Genomic DNA, 19,118 nt, shown 5'->3' with positions numbered 1-19,118 from the left:
TGAGGACTTCAAAGTCTACTTGCTAGTTTTCTTCCTGAGCTTTCAGCCTCATCGGGTTGCCTTCATCAGCTAATGTAAAGAAGATCTATTTATAATTAAATACTTCACTACATAAATACAACTATAGTTAATATAATACATACATCTAATTATAATGCCTATTTGATATTCATACATTATAAGTCTCATAACTCATCTGTTTATACACCAGGCGCAAATGCTTCACAGGAGAAGTCATAATTGTTGACTATTAAATGTATTTATATCCGCTTACAGCTAAATGTTAGTGTTTATATAATGCTTATGAATGTGAAATGGAAGGGTCAAAATGGAGGGTAACCACGCATCCTTCTACCGACTGTATATAGTTTCTAGCTAGAGTTCAGTTTCCTGTACATTTTACCAGAGCTAAGTCCGTAGATACAGTTTGTTATACACTATCTATTAACAGGGTTCTACAGTATGTTGTACATAACAGGTATAGTGGATTGACTGCCCTGTTCATTTTCTAATGCTTTTTACACGGATTAAATGCCTTTTAAGTTTTTCCAATTGCGTCACCAGGTGTTTTGTTTCTTTAGTGTCATAGAACATATTTATTGAGTAGTCGTGGCCTGTTTTATTGCTGAGCTTAAGCCAAATTTACTGTCATTTCAATTAGCTATTGTGGTTTCCATTTAGCAATGCCAGACAGCATTGCAATACTTTTGCAAATTCTGTTCATTCAGATTCATGAGTCATTTGAAGGTGACTATAGTAGGTCAGTGGGTTCACTTAAACCAGGCCGACTTCTTTTTTTTTTTTCTTAACATGCAAAGTGTAGGTACGAGTTCATTTCCTGAGACGCAATTCGGGCATTAAATTATTTTTCAAGTTGTTGAATTATCACTTTAAAAATGATTCTAATTTCCACTGTGGTCCAGATGTCACCTTTGTGTGCTTAATAAAGAAACTTTGGCCAAACTACTTTGTCTCTGATATTATTTGTGCAACTTTGCCTTAACTACAAAAAAAATACACGGCAAATGGCAGACATTTTCAACAAAAAAAACAAACATTTATTGCTTGGCTTTGTCTTCCCTCAGAACAAGATTCCAAACCAAACAGTGCTGAAACGCCTCATTAAGACAGCAACTACACTTTAATCGATAATTATTTTTTTTTAATCACTGAAAATGAAAGCACTTTTTATGGAGACATGAAAACACACCGACTTTGTGACATCTTTGAAAAACCACTGCGACAATGCCATGATAGCTGCAGTGGGAAAAAAAAAAAAATCTACTCAAACTAAATCAAATCACCACTTTGCATAGATTCCCCCCCCCCCCTCATCTCCAACAATGCACCACAGCATAGCACAGACACAAGACTGTTACACACAAACCAAAAAAAACTTTCTTCAGGTTTACTCTTGGATTTGTTGATATCAAGAATAGAGATCTGTCACATTTGGAAACACCATAAGAAAACAATATCAAACAGACAATGCTATGCCATTATAAAGGGATAAGTGATTTATTAAATCAAGTCTTTTGTTTCATTCTGTACAACAAAAATCATACATTGTACTGCGTGGGATTCCTGATCTCTGGGACACTGTACACAATCGAGCTCCATTTCAGCATGGCCACACGTTGTGTTTAAAGGTAGAAAATATCACGTCGGCACAACAAACCCAAACAAATCCTCGCTCTCTCGAAAACTCGTGTGAAATCATTTTCCATATGTCACCACGTTTTCAATAGTTGGACATTTGTCTTGTAGCCGGTAATCTTGTAGGAGACGGTTCCGTGGGAGGGAAGTCAGAGCACTATAGGTTAGTAACACTACTTAAAAAAAAAAAAAGAAGGTAGAACTACTTCTGTACTGAATGCCACTTTGTAATGCTTAAAAGAGCAAGAAGGGCACACGAAAAAAGTGAAGAGGATTAGGCAATTACACTTTAAAAGTATGCACGAATTCTGCAATCATAGCTCCACGTGGCTCTGTGGAAATCATCTGCTTCACTGCTCTATTCAGTTTGCACGTGAAGAGTGTTTTTTTTTCTTTTCTTTCTTAAAAGGGATTTATCAGAGGAGGAGACGCTCTTCTTAGTGTCCAGACACAGTGAGGTGCTGCATCTTCTTGGCGGCCTCTTCGGACACCGCCTTGGTTGTTTTCTCCGGGCTGGGGGCCGGGCTGGGGTTGGGGCTGGGGGCCGGGCTGGGATTTGGAGTGTTTGCTGCACTGTTGGGATAATCTCTGTTGCCGAATATGACGCTACCCACTCGCACGTTGGTGGAGCCCACCTCGATCTTCAATACATGGGGAGTACACACACACATGTAAGTGCAGGAAAAAAAACTCAGTGAACGCATTAGACAGCAAGAGAGTCTTAATGAGTATGATGTACTGACTTACAAGGATTAATAAGAGTTATCAAATCTAATAATAGCCATGTAATGTATGCAAATAGTGTCCAATATTCATAGCACTATATACAAATGACTCAAATTCAGTAAGTCTGACTTAAAGTGAGTTTTAGCAATCTGAATATATATATATATATATATATATATATATATATATATATATATATATATATGTGTGTGTGTGTGTGTTTTTTTTAAATACAGGTCACTTAAAGCTATAGTGTGTAGTTTCTGTCATCCACATGAGGAATTCTAAGTAATGGCAACAAAACTGTCGGCGCGTCCACATGATACAAGCCTTCTGTGACCGATTTTTTTTGCACACCCCTATTAAGTACCTTATGTGAATTTGTGAACTCCTCAAACAAACAAATGAAAAGCTTGCCTAGCAGAGTTTTCAAAGAGTGGAATTCATTCCAGCTATGACTTGCTTCCATGTTTGTGCCTAAGTAGAGTTTATAAATGCTGATAAGGAGTGGTACTCACCGCGTGTTCAAAATCTGTGGACATACCCATGCTGAGCTCGACGTCCTCCAGAGGCAGCTTCAGAGCGTCACACACCTCCTGCCTCCGACTCAGCAGCATCTACAGGAGGCACACGTTGAGATTATAATTCAAGGTAAGATTTAGCTTCGCTAGGTTTTTTTTTTTTTTTTTTTTTAAGATTCTTTTTTGGGGCATTTTTAGGCCTTTATTTTCACAGGACAGATGAAGACATGAAAGGGGAGAGAGGGGGAATGACATGCAGCAAAGGGCCGCAGGTCAGAGTCGAACCTGCGGCCGCTGCGTCGAGGAGTAAACCTCTATATATATATGCGCCTGCTCTACCGACTGAGGTAACCCGGCCACAGCTTCGCTAGGTTTTAAATATATCTTTGTCCAATAGTTATATTACATATAAGACGGGCCGCGAATTGTCAATCACATCATAGCCACGCCCTAAAACACCCCCTGCTTTATCGCCGATTTTAAAATCGAGACCATAATTCAAAAAATGACCATCATTCTGTGTTGCAGAAGACTTAAAACTAGCGATTGAGACCATAAACTCATTATGAAGATGTTTACTGAGGTAATAAATCAAGTGAGAAGTGGGTCACTTTCTCATAGACTTCTATGTCTACCGAACTCCTTTTGCAACCGCACGTGTCTCCCCCTGCTGGAATTCAGATAGAATGCAGGTTTAAGGCACTTCCGCATTTGCAGCACTTCGCTGAACCGGATGCTTTGTCCATTAATATTAACAGTCAATGGGCCAAACCAACCAACCACCTATTAGCAAAAGAAATTATTTCAATGTGGCATTTTTATGATTGGTTGAATCGACTAAAGGACATATTTTGTTGCCTAGTGTAGGGTTTTAGTAAACTGTAGATATACAGCAGACATCTTCTTCACACCAGTCTTAATTTGGCATTAATTATGCTCAAACTGGGGATATCTAGGTTTTTATTGTTGCTTTAAATACACACCAATATTGTTGTTTTAGTTCACTATAGTATTGATCTAATGGGCGGCACGGTGACTCAGTGGTTAGCACTGCTGCCTCACAGCAAGTAGGTTTGATCCCTGGTCCAGGCAGGGCCTTTCTGTGTGGAGTTTGCATGTTCTCCCCGTCTTTACCGTGGGTTTCCTCTGGGTGCTCCAGGTTTCCTCCCACCATAAAGACATGCATGCTACGTAACTACGACTACAGTTGAAAATTAGCCGGCCGGCTAACACTGGCACATTTACAGAAATGTTGATTAATGTTCATTGTCCTCATGAATACATGTTAAATAGTTTACCACTGTACGATTGGTGCACACAGAATGAAAGTTAAAACACAAAATGGTGTTTTCATCAGTCTTTTGTACCTGAAAGTCCGGATTGGGCCCCAGGGTGAGGTCGTAGCCGTAGCGTCCAATGGTCATGAGTCCTAAGAAGTGCAGGGCAGAGCACTGGGACACAATGTGTTTAACTGTGTTCACCGTCTCCTCTGGCGGCAGCCCATGTTTACCTACAACAAACATTCAATGTACTGTTAGTGAATAAGTAGTCTCGCATTGCCAGACCTTCCTCCACAGCGTGGCATAGGAGGGTCTGGCTAGTCCACAACAACATTGTTCTGGTTTATTGGCATTTCTTTAAACCAATCACGATCATCTTGGGCGGCGCTAGGCTCCGGATAGAGCAACGGTGCCGCTGCAAAATAGCCTCGGGAAGGAACTTGTTTTGGTGGAACGTGTACGTTCAAAAGTTGTTTTAGTCGTGCAACAGAAAACTCAGATTGGACAGATAGTCTAGCTAGCTGTCTGGATTTACCCTGCAGAGATCTGAGGAGCAGTTGTCTGAACATTGTAAGTGTACAGACAGTTTATTAAAAAGACAGTTTAGAAAGACAGTAGCTCCCAAGACGGCGGCCGCCTGTATACGAGAACGCGACTGTCTTTATAAACAATTTTTTTAATAAACTGTCTGTACACTTAAAAAGTTCTCAATGCTTCGGTTAACATTTAGGGACCCTCATTATGCCACCGTTGTGTGGTGTGGTGATATTTTGAGCCTTTTTAGTGGTATAATAAGCGATTTATTTTTACTTTCCCTGTGCCCCGAAATACTAGCGTTGTAAGCTAATCAGCGGTCCGTGCTAGCTTGTTTCAAGCTACAAACACATTTGATTAGCATGAAAACATGTCCCAGAGAGCGATCGAGTGGGTACACGTCTGTTATTAACCCCTAGGTTCGTTTTGCGCCAGAATTGTCCTTTAACCCTAGTCCTCATAAATCCACCGGAGTTTAGAATAATGCCAACACAAAGAAAGCGGAAGGTAACGGACATCCGGCGTAATTTCCAGCGGCACCTGAACAATCCTGGAAATGAAACGTAGTTGATATAGACTAGTGAACAAGTGACTGTTTGTTTTCTTAGCACGTGTTCGACATCATCTCCCAAAACAAGAGTGGTGAAGTCAACATAAAACTTTTTTGTCTCGTCTGTGTTGTTGCGTTTGACATATTTTTTATACCGATATGGACCCGTGTGTCTGAAATAAAGTGGAATTGAACACTAACTCTGTTCTCCGCTGGTGTTGAGCTGCACCATGATCTTTAACCTCTGTGCGCTGGCTCCTCTGACGCGCTGCCACGAGCTGTTGACCCTGTCAGCCAGTTTGGCCGAGTCGACCGTCTCCACAAGGAACAGGTTTGGCACGCCTGGGATACAGAAACACAAGACTCGGTCAGCGCAAGGCTGTTTAACATGCAGCTGGAGCAGGAGAGTTTGACAATCACTCACCCAAAAGTTTGTTGACATTGTTCTTCTGTAGATGGCCGATAAAGTGCCACTTGATATCTGGACACGAGTCTAAAATCTTGAAGAAAAAAAAAAAAAAGAAACACTGCATTAGGGCTGCAACTAACGATTATTTTCATCAGCGATTAATCTGTTGGGTTTTTTTCTCGATTAATTGAATAGTTGTTTGGTCTATAAAATGTCCGAAAATTGTGAAAAATTTCAATCAGTGTTTCCCGAAGCCCAACATGACGTCCTCAAATGTCTTTTTTTGTCATGTAAGACAGAGGACGGCCAATTACTTCATGTCTGATGGTCCTGTGAAAAGGTACAGGAATTTTGGACTGGGATACATAATAATAATAATAATAATAATAATAATGTATACTTTATTAATCCCGCAAGGGGAAATTACAATTACATGATAACCTATGTGGGGTTGCAGGGACCCAGGTTCCATTCAGCCCAAGATTATTTGTTCTGGGAGATGGGTCAATCCTAAGTGGGATGGATAAGCACATAAGAAGGATGGAAGAATGAAGGAGTGCCGTCAATCCAGGAGTGTGTTTATGAGATGCAATTACATTTCCAAAGTAACCTTCCTAACACTGAATGTTTGTGAGATTCGACACATTCTTTCTGTTGTGTAACTGTGTGGAATTTTCTTTGAATTGCCATGAATTTAATTCCATTTCAAATTCCAATTCATGAATTGAATGGAGGCCAATTCTGAAATTCTGAATTTTGCACAAGCCTGTCTGGGAGATGGGTCAATCCTAAATGGGATGGATAAGCGCATAATAAGTTGGGTCAAGACTAGAGGTCGACCGATAGTGGATTTTACCGATACCGATAGCTAGGTTGGGCCGTATTTGCCGATAACCGATTAATCGACCGATAGTATTTATAACTTATACAGTTGACAAAATACATACATTGTTTCAAAAAAAGTCCAGACGCTTTTGCCAATAATCAAAATAATGTCATATTTATTGATATTACACCCACAGCAATGCTACACAAGCATGTGTGTTGTCTAAAACAGTTCTCCTACATATTTGGAGTCATCCAGTGCAAAAATAAACATAATGAGCATTATAATTCATATAAAGGACAAACAATCTCAAAACAGTGACGCCATTCTTCTCTGTAGAACGGTTTAGAACGGTAACAGATGATCTCTGACCTGGAGGGATCTATCTTTCCCACTTTATACTATATATATATATATTTGTTCTCGCTTGGATGCCCATATAAGGCATAATGTGTGACGGACCTGCCTTCCCATTGGTTGAAAACATAAACAAAGGCATCATGGGAGATCCCCTTGTCGGTAGCACCTACTGTCTATGGGTAGCACGGAGTTAGCGGCAGAAATGACATGTGAAAACGTGATGAATTATGGACATCAAGTGGATAAATCTTGGATGTAACAGTTTGGATTTAATGCTCAACAACCCCGAAAAAAGGCACAAGTTCCAGGCTGGATAGAAAATCACCTGTAGAGGCTAGAAAGACACCAAAGACACCCCCGTGACGGCTAACTCGTTAGCTTTTAGCTGCAGCAATCAGTAGGTCTCTACGTTTAACTGTTATTAAATGATCTAAATATGAATCAGAGGTGCCGTTTGGGATCGTGGACGAGCCTTTAGGGTTCTGATTCTGACATTTGGGTCGGACTTGCGTATATTTTTGTCAGTGTTTTAACCGCTTGAGGTAAGTTAGCCTACTGCTAATGTTTAGCGTCATCTCAGCCTCGAAAGCAAACAAATATACTGTTGTGCTGTTCTTTCTCTACTAATGCAGCATCTATTCAACAAATTAATATGTACTGTATACATACCTTTTTGCTGTCGATGCTTTAAACGAGCATCTGATGTCAGCCTTCTCCGCACAGCATGTGCTCTCCGTGCAGCGCGCAGTAACACGTGTCGAAAATAAACACCACCAGGCATCAGTGATAGTTTTTATTTCGCCTCTAGAGGCCGCTATTGTAATGCATGATGCCAGCAGACCCTTCTCAGCTCTCGCGTACTGTGTAATGAATGACAGCGCGTGCTTCTCAGCCGCTCCAGCAACGGACGCAACCATCGGTATGGATTTTTGCCGATAACGATAGTTCCACCAATCAACTATCGGTGCCGATTAATCGGCAAAACCGATGAATCGGTCGACCTCTAGTCAAGACTAGTTTGATGATAGCCAGACAGGTTCTTCTAGGAGGATGGAGGAATGAAGGGGTGCTGTCAATCCAGGAGTGGGCTTGTGAGATGGCTAGAGTGGCGGATTTTGAAAAAAAAGCCATATAAACGGTTTGCCAGATTGGATGTCTATCTAGACTAGAAATTGGGGAAAGTACCTGAGCTTTCTGGAGGGCTCCTAAGAAGCTTTGTGCTGGGGAGAGACATGTAAGATGGGCCTATGGCGTTGTCATTTATACATATGTTTATTTGGTTTGTTGTCCATTTTGTCACTATTCTGTTGAATGGTTTTGAATATTGTAGTTACTGTCATCTTTTCTTGATGTACGTTTTGTGAAAAAAATGAAAACTAAAAAAAATTGTTAATCACAAAAAAAAACCCTCAAAGATGTATATAGTTTAATGTCAGGGGGGAGTAAAGAAACTAGAAAATATTCACATGTAACAAGCTGGAATCAGAGAATTTTTACTTTTTTCATAAAAAGATCTAACCGATTATCAAAATAGTTGGCGATTAATAGTTGACAACTAACCGATTCATCTTTGCAGCTCTATACTGTAAACATTTTGTCACAGGAAAAGAAAGTCAATTCTACCTTATAAAATGCGTAAACCTACCAGAGGGTCTGAAGCTTTGTCCACAAGTTCGTTAACCTGGAGCGGAGATAAGATGAGGTCAATCTCTACATATCCCACTTGTATTCCCCTAAGAGTTTTACGTTTATGCAATGAAACTTGGGACAGTTTTGCAGACCAGCAGCATTTCATACTCACATAATTTTCTCCAAAGTTACGCTGCCCTTGTCTGTAGGCCTCCACAACCATCTCTGGGGGTTTGGTCTTGCTGACAGCTACGAGGCGGGGCGGCACGGCTGGTAGTGTCTGAGAAAGGACAACACATGCTCATTTTTTTTTTTTCATCTGTATCAGTAGAGAGAGTCAGCGTGTGATGCGGCACGTTGGTCTGGGGTCTTTTGGCTCTAGCAGAACAGTGACTCAGCCCTGTCAGGATCGTGCAAAACAATGTGGAAACCAACCGTTTCCAGCTGCTACTATGTCCTACGGGTGTAAATCACAGGTTTTATTACGATACGATGTATCGATTCTTTGGACGATACGATAAATTTGCTGATATCTTAAAGTCTGTCAAGGTACAATTTTGATTCAATTCAGGGGCCTGCGATCGATGTGAGACGATATCATTAAACAGTTACATTGATAGCAACTCAAAAAAGCAACTAAAATATGATTTGACAATTTTGATCACTGAGCTTTTCAAGACATTTAAATAAAACTTTTAAATTAAAAACAAACTATTGTTTTGGAGAAAAAGGAACAAATATAAAGTGGAAATTTAAAATAAAGGGGCATCTTATAGATAAATGTACAGATATTTTCACTTTGCAGCGATAATATTGGATCGTGAATCATTAAATGATGTATTGGTGATCCAGATCGATGTATCCTTACACCCCTACTATGTTCACATGTTGCTACACGTCATATGCAGTCAGCTCTGCTAATCATTTAGGTTATTGGTAACAAGCCACAGAGACATCTGGATGATATCGGAGAGATGCTGTGCATTCCTACATGCTTGACCTAGATACCAACCTTGATATTTTAATAGGGGAGCACTTTATAAAAAATGACATCTTCACTAGCGGACATCTTTCACAGAGATGTGGTGAGGAGAGGCTGGTCAAAAGCGTGGTCGTGTAAATGCTTAGCCTACAAATATGGCAAATGCCGATCATAAAACCATGATTCCAGGCATTGTTTCTATGCAAAAACGAGCATGCAGCTTGAGTATGTAAGCTCAAACATCCTGCCCCTACGCATGTTGTGCTGCCACAAATAACCATGCATAACCATGCATGGTGTTATGTATGAAAGTGCTGCCACAAGCCCGATTAACTCCCATCCAAAGGTTGAGGTGTTTGGCAGCCTTACATAACGACTCGTGCTACCGCAGCACGACTTTTTCGGACCCCGAGAGTGGAGCGACGGCAGCGGTGCTCCGGAGCGGAGCCTCCCGGGCTGTAGTTACCTTGGGACGCCGTGCCGCCGCCTGGTTCACCCGTTCCACTACCGACTGTAGCGCCTTCCTAACCTCCTCCGACATTGCTACTTTCCACATACAGTCAAACGGCTACGACATAGAACGTAAACGAACGTGTCTGCGATGACGACAATTGGCTTTCAAAATAAAAGTCGTAAAAGGAGGAAGTGCGTCCCAATATGGAGTGTACTTCAGATAGCGCCCCCTATTGTTCCGGCTTCAGCATTTCAGTCTCCGACTCTCCCAAGTATCTCCACAGCGCTGTGGAGTAAGGTCTGGCTTCGCTTTGGCAGACCACCACACATTTTCTAGGATAGGTTTGGTATTTTTATGGAAAACAAAGTTGACGTTTTATTCAATATTTTATTATAAGTACAGTTTTTATACACAAATGTCTTTTAAGGTTACCCCAAAAGTTGTTGCTTTTAAAAAAAAAAAAGGCATTGAAACGAATGTCCCTCCTCAGTTAACACCACTCGGTGGAAAATAATCACAGTAAGATCCAAAATGACCAGTGAGAGAGGGACCCAGCCTGTACTATCTGTACTCAAGTGCTATCAGCTAAAGAACAGCTGTTGGAGCTGATCCTGACTTTGAAAGTAGAGAGATTTTGGTAGATGGGAGCTTCATGGAATTTTTTTTGAGCTTGTAAATTGCCATACCCAAACCAAACTAAATTCTCATATTTAGCATATGGTTCATATTGTCAATAATCTACCTGTTGTTCCCATAACAAAGCCATGGGCTACAGTACCATATGTGAATAGAACTTAACTTCCGGCAATAATATGGTGGTTATATACTGTACATAAACTGAATGCACACACAGAATACAAAGAAAAACAGATTTATTCACAAGATAACGCAAGTCAAAAAATGTCCGAACAAAACATTCCTTTCAATGGATATCAGATAATGTTACAATTTAAAGACACACAATTGCTTTTCAGCAATAACAGAATGTAAAAAAGGTGTTAATCGTTCTCTTCATCTGCAGCTGTCTCCTCTCATACTCTCTCCAAGGCCTCCAACATGATGATGCTGTTTCCTCTGATGACCTATGAGAGATCAGACCACAGTTAACACACTGCATTTACTGTAAGAGACTTTCCAGAGGGAAAAATAGAGCTCCCTAACGTCACAGCACCTTGATACTGTTCATCCTGAGATTTGTTTTTGCGATTAATCGTTTTTATTAATTTTTTTAACGGTATACAAAACATACAATTTACAACATGAACACCCCCCCTCCACCCCCAAATCAAAGAAAGATGACACAGTAACCATAGCATTCAAGACAACACAAATAGACAAACTATAAACCAAATAAGCATATGTATTAGGGCTGGACGATTTTTGAAAATAATCTAATTGCGATTTTTCCCCCCCAAATATTGCGATTGGATTTTTTTTTTTAAGCTTTGTCTTCTGTACTATTCAACAAAGACAAACAATAAATCATTTTATAGTATGAACAACACACAATTACACACTAGACAGTTAAAAATGTAAAAATATAGTACACACGTACACACACACACACAAAAACACACACACAAAAACAAGCCGGCGTTTGTGCTAGGCTAAAGGCTAACTCCAGTAAAACGTCCAGGGAGCGGACATTAACTGAAACATATTTTTATTCCTTTATGAGTTTTGTGGAATGCGTGTGTGAATCGTATATAGATTGATGTGAATTGTATATCGATTGATCACCATAAAGTCTCTTATCTAATAGTTTAGCCTTGAATTAGTTGCAGCCCTGAGCCTTTGGCTACAGAAAACAGAACTTTCACCAATGGGACGTGCACGTGCATCTGCAGAAGAGCCAATAGGAAAGCACTCTCTCTCTGAAGATGACCTGTGGTTGATAAGTTGCAGTTGCTCACAGTCAGATTTAAGGTATTAAAAGTATTAAAAGAGTAAGAAACTAGGCGATAAGTGTATAAAGGAAAATAGCAAGTGCAAGAAATAGAAATTTACGTTAAAGTAAAGCAAGATTGGGTTAAAGAGATTGTTGCTAAAACAATATATTGTACAAATGCTATTGGAGTACAGTGTGAACATATATAAAGTTTAAATTACAATGTGCTGAAAGCTTGTTATAGGCAACAACGCCAAATATCAAGAACCCACCCCAGCTTTAACGTACACAAAATAGCTTACTCTATAGTGAGCATTAAATTGAGAATTCTAACACTTAAAAGTCATTGTGGTGGTCAATGTAAAATTTGGACCACCAAACAAAATGGCAGAGGGTAAATACGGTGCACTTTATAGTAGAAAGGGAGTGATTTCAAACACAGCCCTGTTCTTTTCATGGTCTTTACTGACTATAGGAAAAATACAGAGTAAGGCCTCCTGCACACTGGCTGCGTGGCGTGTCCGTTTTTATTTTGGCTCCCATGGTAACAGGTTAGAGCTTTCACGCTGCCTGCGTGACACACACGTCTCAGGCGCGGCTCGAACCGCGCCGAAAATGCGTGCATGCTAGAAATAGAACCAACTCCTATTTTTCACACGACACGCAAGCGTGTTGGAAGCGTTTCCAGGCAAAATAGAATAGGAAAAGATGTTTTTATGTCATTAATAAAGGACATTTTGATGTTTGAAAGTCTCTAGGTTTTGACATAAATGTAATTTAAAAAAAAAAAGATTTTCAAATATTGCACCTGTCAATACAGAACAAATTATATACATACATACATACATATATATATATATACATAACTATTTTGCTGTCAATACTGCCGACGTTGTCTTTGCTGTAATCAAATCAGTATATATTTATGTTTATGTGAAACAGCGTCAGACACGTTTCTGGTGTGCAAAGACATGCATGACAGAAAACGCCACGCAACAGAAACGCCACGCAGGCAGTGTGCAGGAGCCCTAAGACGAGCTAAGGTACTGACCACCATTCCGATGGTGTTCTGTTGTCCTCCTGGGCCCATCTCCAGAGAGTCATCCAGCACCATGTTCATAAAGGGGTCGAACCCGCGCAGGATGCCCTGCACGTGTCTGCCTCCGTTCAGCTTCACTAAAAGGACAAAAGAAATCACTGATGAATCGTCCACGTTCGGTTTAATTAAAGCTGCAATCATTCCAAAATGTGCTGTACAATTAATCGTCTCAGAAATAATTGCGATTGACAAAATAATTGTTTTTCAGTCAAATTTAAAAATATGTATGTAATAATGTAAAACGACAAAGTTTGCTGACAGTGCAGGCACTTCGCAGTTTAAACACAATGCACTAGTTAAACACAATCTTAGCCTCAAGCATAGAGTATGCAGTGACATGTTAATAAATGAAAAAGCAACGCCACTGCCGGTTGCTTTTAGAAGACAAGAGGCTGTAAATCAGAGTGCAGATGAGGCAGAGATGTTGAAATTTAACATGGCCTACTTCGTTGCTGAGGAGGAACTACCCTTCACCAAATTCAAAAGCCAGCTCGACCCCTAATGTTTACATACATTTGTTTTTTTTAACTGTGAAATGACCGAAAGGTTACTAAGCACTTTTTTTTTTTTTTTTTTTTTAAATTCTGAATGTATATATGGTATATTTCTTGTAATATTTGTACTGTCAAAACAGCGATGGTGCTGTTGGTTTACCTTCTATGTTGCATCTTCAAAAGTGCACAATATAATGTGACACTGAATTTGAAACAGCACATTGTAATTTCTGCATGTAATATATTATATATATTAAGTATTTATTAGTAATACAGTGGAAATTTGTAGAATGTGAATATTTGGTTAGCATGTTGATTAACGGTTTGTGCCCCTACATTTTCTGGTTGTGCCCCTAAAATTTTCAGTTGGGGGCCACTGTGCTCCTAGTGAAAAAAAGTTAGTCTGGAGCCCTGTACATATTTTGATTATACATCCCTGTCATTTGATCCAGATAATGTAGTAACACAGGCACACAGCCTATGAAGTAAACCACGCCTCTTCTTTTTATTATTATCATAAAACATGTTTTTCTTAAATGAACATAAAATAACAATTACCATCAACAGTAATACCTCTTAGGACCTTAGCTAATGTTAGCAATGAATTGCTGTTAAACAAAGAAATGGCAATTACTTAAAAAGGTCCCATGCCATGAAAATGTCACTTTATGAGGTTTTTTAACATTAATATGAGTTCCCCCAGCCTGTCTATGGTCTCCCAGTGGCTAGAAATGGTGATAGTATCCGGTCCTGCCTTTCAGAAAATGAAAGCTCAGATGGGCCGATCTGGAATCTTCCCTTTATGACGTCATAAGGAGGAAGGTTACCTCCCCTTTCTCTGCTTTGCCCGCCCAGAGAATTTGGCCCACCCATGAGAAAGAGAGAGACATCATGGCTTGAAAACAAGCGAAGTGGCAGTTGGTCAACTTTTTTTTTTTTTTTTAAATAAGGGTTACAGGCACAGGTTTAATCACTGTTCCTCCTCAGTTTAAATGTCTTGTCTTAGTTTAAATAGTATGTTCAGCTGACATTCCAATAGTGCTAACCCAAGCGTTGCTAAAGCAACACGCTGCCTGTTAACTCCAGCTTGTCATGGGCTGCGTCATTGTGCGCTCGGCACTGAAACAGGAACCTGTTCCTATTTAAATCTGCACACGTTTTGATGTCAAGCTTCCAGTTTTCTTTTACCAAAGACTGCTGATTTATTCTATTTTTTTTTATAGTCATCGGTTGCTCAGAGGGATCTCTGTCTCTTTCTGCCCTTTCAATGTGTGGTTAGACAATTGTACAGCTTTTTGTTCCCCATGTACAAAAACCCTTCATCTAAAAAAACATGTTTGTAAGAAGAACTTTCTAGGACCTGAAAGCATCAAAGACCAATGATGGTGTCCCAAATGATGAGGGTCTTATGAGTGTCCCAAATGATGAGGGTCTTATGAGTGTCCCAAATGATGAGGGTCTTATGAGTGTCCCAAATGATGAGGGTCTTATGAGTGTCCCAAATGATGAGGGTCTTATGAGTGTCCCAAATGATGAGGGTCTTATGAGTGTCCCAAAGCTACCTATCTGCGGGATTATAACTGAACGCCTAACCCTAACCCATTTTCCATAGGGAATATGGGACACTAAACTGCACGAATAGCCGTAACTAATGTATACATTTAGGGGTGACAAAAGCATTAGGTTAAAAAAAAAACCCGCATATTTAAATTTGCACTACACCTCTGATGTTTTCAGCTTTGTTGTTGACATATACTGTATGTTTTTTTCATACACATCTGAAACAAGTTTCACGAGTGGGTTTGAATAGCAGCTTTTAGCTACAGTTATACTCACATGAAAGCTTCTTGTCCATGAACCTAAGAGAAAGAAAAAATAAAAAGAGGACTAATGTTACAGAGGCTCACATGATAGTTACACAGCTAGCACATAGCTGTTAGCTAGCTAGCTTCCGTTGCAAACAATGTAGCAGGGTTGCTGCGCGGGCACGACTTGAATCTTTATATAATACAGAGCAAGCTCAAATTATACAGTATGTGGTTATAATAAACAAGGTCAATAACTTACTTCTTCAACTCTGGTGGATGTGCTTTGCTCATTTTGTCTTAATTTTCTAAAAGCCGACACAGCTGCTCGTATGCTCGTCGTTTTACAAAACCGCGGAAGGAAAACGTGCGCTGAGGTACCGGAAGTTAACCGGAAACCGACTTCTTGCATGTCTGCACACCGCCGCCTTGAGGCCGGGAGAGTTTATTTTTCTTCCATTCTTCTTTTAGTTCTTCAAGTCAAGTCATCAGATTTAGTCAATATGATTATTCTTATGGGTAAATATCATATTCATTGCAGTAAGACAGTGGAGATGTTCTAAGCCTACCTTTGTCTGGTTTATAAATGATTTTAAATTGTTTTTTTCCTCACTGAAAAAGGTCAAATCTAGTAAAATTGAAAGAAAAATGTGTAGTGACATATCTTGGAAACTACTGTTTCCAAGATTAATTATTAATCTCCCCTTGTGTGCCGCTCTAAATATTGATTTTATTTTCTCTAGTCTTTTTGCTTTTGACTGGTGTATTTTTAAGTAGTTCCCCCTTTTAGTTTTTTTTGCTTAGGTAATTCTTTCTTGTACATTGACAACATTTGTATTGTATCTACGCATGTATAGTCTCTTTCCCCTACGAGAGTTTTTTTTAAATAAAAAAAGTAAAGTCAAGTCAACTTTATTGTCAATTCTGCAATATCCCAGACATACAGAGCAATTGAAAATACGTTTCCCTCCGACCTATGGTGCAATAAGGACACGTACAAGTATAATATAAAAAAAGAAATATATACAAATAAGATAAAGAAAGATAATTTATATATACAATTAAAAAGATAAGTAATATGTACAATACAGTGATACATTCTAAATAGTGAAAATATAAGGCAAAATCAAACAGTACAGAATACTAAAGATGAAGATAGTTAAAAGTGCAATATATAAAAAGAGTTCCTGAATGTCTTTATTATAAAGTGGTCGGTGCTGATCCTGATGAGGGGGGGAGACGGGGCAGAGGGGAGGGGAGGGGTTTCCTGACAGCCTGGGGAATGAAGGTGTTCCCATGAATGTATTATTTTCTTGTATGTTCTTGCAGGCCCCCAGGAACTGGAAGTACTTCTCTCAAATTCCCTTTCCACCTCAGCAACAGTATATCACCATGGCCACAAATGCTGAGGACCTACCCTTGTCCGCACACAAACAATAGGCTACTCATCATGCTTCCCACCCGATTAGTTCTCATAGCTGCTTCATTGTGGCTTATCCTTCTCTTGGACCTTCCATCTTTCTTTCTCTTTGGACAGTCTGCTTGCCATGCTTTTTGATTCCCCCCACACGGATTTCCCTCGAGTTCTTCTCAGTTTCTGTCACTGCATCATTTTTTTTTTAAACCTTTATTTGTCCAGGTAAGTCGATTGAGAGCAACTTCTCATTTTCAACGACGACCTGTCACATTCACACAGTTCCACATTCATTCCTGGAAGCTGCCCAGTACAACCACAGTCTGATCTGCTGGCCACTGGAGCGGTTGGAGGTTAAGGACCTATCCATATCATAGCTACAGTACACACAAGTGAGCTGTGTCTAAATTTCCAACGTCTGCACTGAATGGGTTTGGGAACAAATGCCCTTACTGAGTAACTGATATGGTCTAAGAATAATGCTTTTTTTTCTTTTTAAGTACATAAATTACATTTTCAGCAGACGCATTTCAAGTATTTTCTGAGCGTAAAAAAGAGGGGAACGAAACTGCTCAAGATTTTTTTTTCATAGGTAATCTCCATAATTAACTGACCAAAACATCTTCTAGAAAATTAAAGATGTTTGACATGCTTTATTTTTGTAGATAGTCCAAGCAGCCAGGGACGAGACCTTGCACTTTAATACAAACTATTTAAGCACCACAGTTGGACTACATTCAATGTTTTATAACATTTTTGTGTGCTTCTCTAGAACCTAGATAATACATTACTATCATGTTTAGTGCAAGGTCTCGTCCCTGAGTTTTAAACAAGTTAGTAAACGGCATGCAAAGAATGATAAACAGTGTAGTAAACGGTGTGGATGGTGTACTTTGCAGAGAAATGGCGATTCCATGTAAAGTGCTCAGGAACTTAATAACCAGCCAGTTTACCAGTATGAAAAAAAGTGACCGTACTCACAAAATCAGTATACAGAACCCAAGACAAAACATCTCATGAGAATTATTTTAATTCTGTTTTCTAAAGAGCCATAAACTAATTTACAAAAGACCTTCAAAACATATTAAATCATTTTATACATTTTCACAGTAGAACTTTGAAAACAGTAGCTGAAAACCTTTAAGAAAAACAACAGCAACAACCTTAATGTGGATCCTTGTTCATTCACCAAAGCGCACTTATTAAGCATCGCAGACATACTGAAGGGCTGCCGTCAGTCTATCGTTTTGCATAGCTAGGTAACATCACCAAATACATGCCGGCTAAAAAGCCAGGCCGTAATGAAGGGCTATGTATTCGGTAGAACTACCCATGACAGCCATTCAAAGTTTGTTCACCCAGTAGTAGGGCTGGGTATCGCCAATGATTTCCTGATTTGATTTAATTCAATATCGCTTGGATGTGAAAAAATATTCTCAAAGAACTAATAATGTCAATAGTACAAGGAACTCTCTTACTTGGTGCATTATTAAAAATATGAATGTTGTCGTTAAGAACTGACCCCAAAGCAGTTAAATGGACAGAAAAAAAGTGCTTTTCTTTTTTCCCTTGCCAAAATGTTGCCTGACTTAGCGTTATTTAGCATGACATTATTTTATTGAATTACATTACAATTACAATATGACACCAATAGCTTCAGTCTAGCTTGAAAACAGAGCCTCTTGAAAAATCAATCTCAGGATTTCATGAATCGATATCGGATCATTCAAATGAAAATTAGATTTTTTTAAAAACCCAGCCCTACTGTATAGATTATATCAATAACTATCACATGTCAGAACCTCAAAACAGCAAATAAGAATGCTCAAAACATAACATTTTATACCTTGGGACAGCACTTGCAAATAGGTGACCAGTCACTACATTGATCAAATGATGAAATCACTACATTTCCATAGAGTGCCCTAAGCAGTGCTACAACTTCAATGCAAATACCCGGGTCCAACACACAACGGTGACAATCCAGCAAGTGACACACCAGAGTTTCCACCAATCTACTTATTTATGACTAATTATTGCCAAAATTGTAAGAAGAATAACTAAAATTAAGTAAAAAGACATTTCTGACCTTACTTAGCTAAAGCACTCCAGATGTCTGGTGTAAAAATAGACTCTAATAAACAAGATATCTGTGGCAGTGCTTTGGCTAGAACGTACCATGGTTGTGCAGAGGGTCTCGTTTCCCCCCAAAAAAAGCACCTTAAGGCCAAGATGACCTCAGTCCCATTGTAAGTTTATGGGCTAAGCGCATTTTAGCTTCAAAATGTTTTAGGGAAACAAGGTCCTGATCTGTACCAAAACTGTGGCGTCAGTGATAGTAAAGTAGAGTGGATATGACAAACTCTTTTAAAGAAGCATACTTCCAGGCTGCTACAGGGTCAGTGTAACGCTTATCACTTCAATTTTCTAAGCACAAACGGACATTTGGAAAAACAGAAAAATGGGTTCCAATATCCGATTTTGAATTTTT

General features: G+C 39.4%; 2 protein-coding genes and 1 long non-coding RNA gene across 3 annotated transcripts; all 3 read right to left on the bottom strand.

Moving 5' to 3' along the window:
- Positions 1 to 834: 834 nt before the first annotated feature.
- LOC118496384 lies at positions 835 to 19,028 on the bottom strand. Its single transcript, XR_004898958.1, has 2 exons — positions 18,465 to 19,028; positions 835 to 1,224 (listed from the first exon to the last, which is right to left on the bottom strand). It is a non-coding gene; the product is annotated as an uncharacterized LOC118496384 (long non-coding RNA).
- LOC116040659 (pyridoxal phosphate binding protein) lies at positions 1,165 to 10,150 on the bottom strand. The gene is made up of 8 exons (XM_031286186.2): positions 9,940 to 10,150; positions 8,664 to 8,771; positions 8,508 to 8,543; positions 5,692 to 5,767; positions 5,469 to 5,609; positions 4,271 to 4,413; positions 2,901 to 2,999; positions 1,165 to 2,297 (listed from the first exon to the last, which is right to left on the bottom strand). Exons 1-8 carry the CDS (start codon positions 10,027 to 10,029, stop codon positions 2,094 to 2,096), a joined length of 897 nt encoding a protein of 298 aa, XP_031142046.1. The 5' UTR covers positions 10,030 to 10,150; the 3' UTR covers positions 1,165 to 2,093.
- Positions 10,783 to 15,662, bottom strand: snrpg (small nuclear ribonucleoprotein polypeptide G). The gene is made up of 4 exons (XM_031286188.2): positions 15,476 to 15,662; positions 15,245 to 15,267; positions 12,867 to 12,991; positions 10,783 to 11,009 (listed from the first exon to the last, which is right to left on the bottom strand). The coding sequence occupies exons 1-4, from the start codon at positions 15,505 to 15,507 to the stop codon at positions 10,959 to 10,961; spliced, it is 231 nt and encodes a 76-aa protein (XP_031142048.1). The 5' UTR covers positions 15,508 to 15,662; the 3' UTR covers positions 10,783 to 10,958.
- Positions 19,029 to 19,118: the final 90 nt, after the last annotated feature.

The sequence above is a fragment of the Sander lucioperca genome, chromosome 12, assembly GCF_008315115.2.
Source record: "Sander lucioperca isolate FBNREF2018 chromosome 12, SLUC_FBN_1.2, whole genome shotgun sequence".
In the NCBI taxonomy this organism is placed as follows: domain Eukaryota; kingdom Metazoa; phylum Chordata; class Actinopteri; order Perciformes; family Percidae; genus Sander; species Sander lucioperca.
The sequence above is the reverse complement of the archived record's forward strand: the minus strand, read 5'-3'. Positions and strand labels throughout refer to the sequence as shown.

What these genes read in the sequence shown, in the direction of transcription:
- LOC116040659 (XM_031286186.2), bottom strand. Translation starts at nt 10,029, where the DNA reads ATGTGGAAAGTAGCAATGTCGGAGGAGGTTAGGAAGGCGCTACAGTCG. An exon ending in CAATGTCAACAAACTTTTGG is followed by an intron (nt 5,610 to 5,691) that starts GTGAGTGATTGT and finishes TCTGTATCCCAG; the next exon opens with GCGTGCCAAACCTGTTCCTT. An exon ending in CAACACCAGCGGAGAACAGA is followed by an intron (nt 4,414 to 5,468) that starts GTTAGTGTTCAA and finishes TGTTTGTTGTAG; the next exon opens with GTAAACATGGGCTGCCGCCA.
- snrpg (XM_031286188.2), bottom strand. Translation starts at nt 15,507, where the DNA reads ATGAGCAAAGCACATCCACCAGAGTTGAAGAA. An exon ending in CATCCACCAGAGTTGAAGAA is followed by an intron (nt 15,268 to 15,475) that starts GTAAGTTATTGA and finishes TCTTTCTCTTAG; the next exon opens with GTTCATGGACAAGAAGCTTT. An exon ending in AGAACACCATCGGAATGGTG is followed by an intron (nt 11,010 to 12,866) that starts GTCAGTACCTTA and finishes GATCTCTCATAG; the next exon opens with GTCATCAGAGGAAACAGCAT.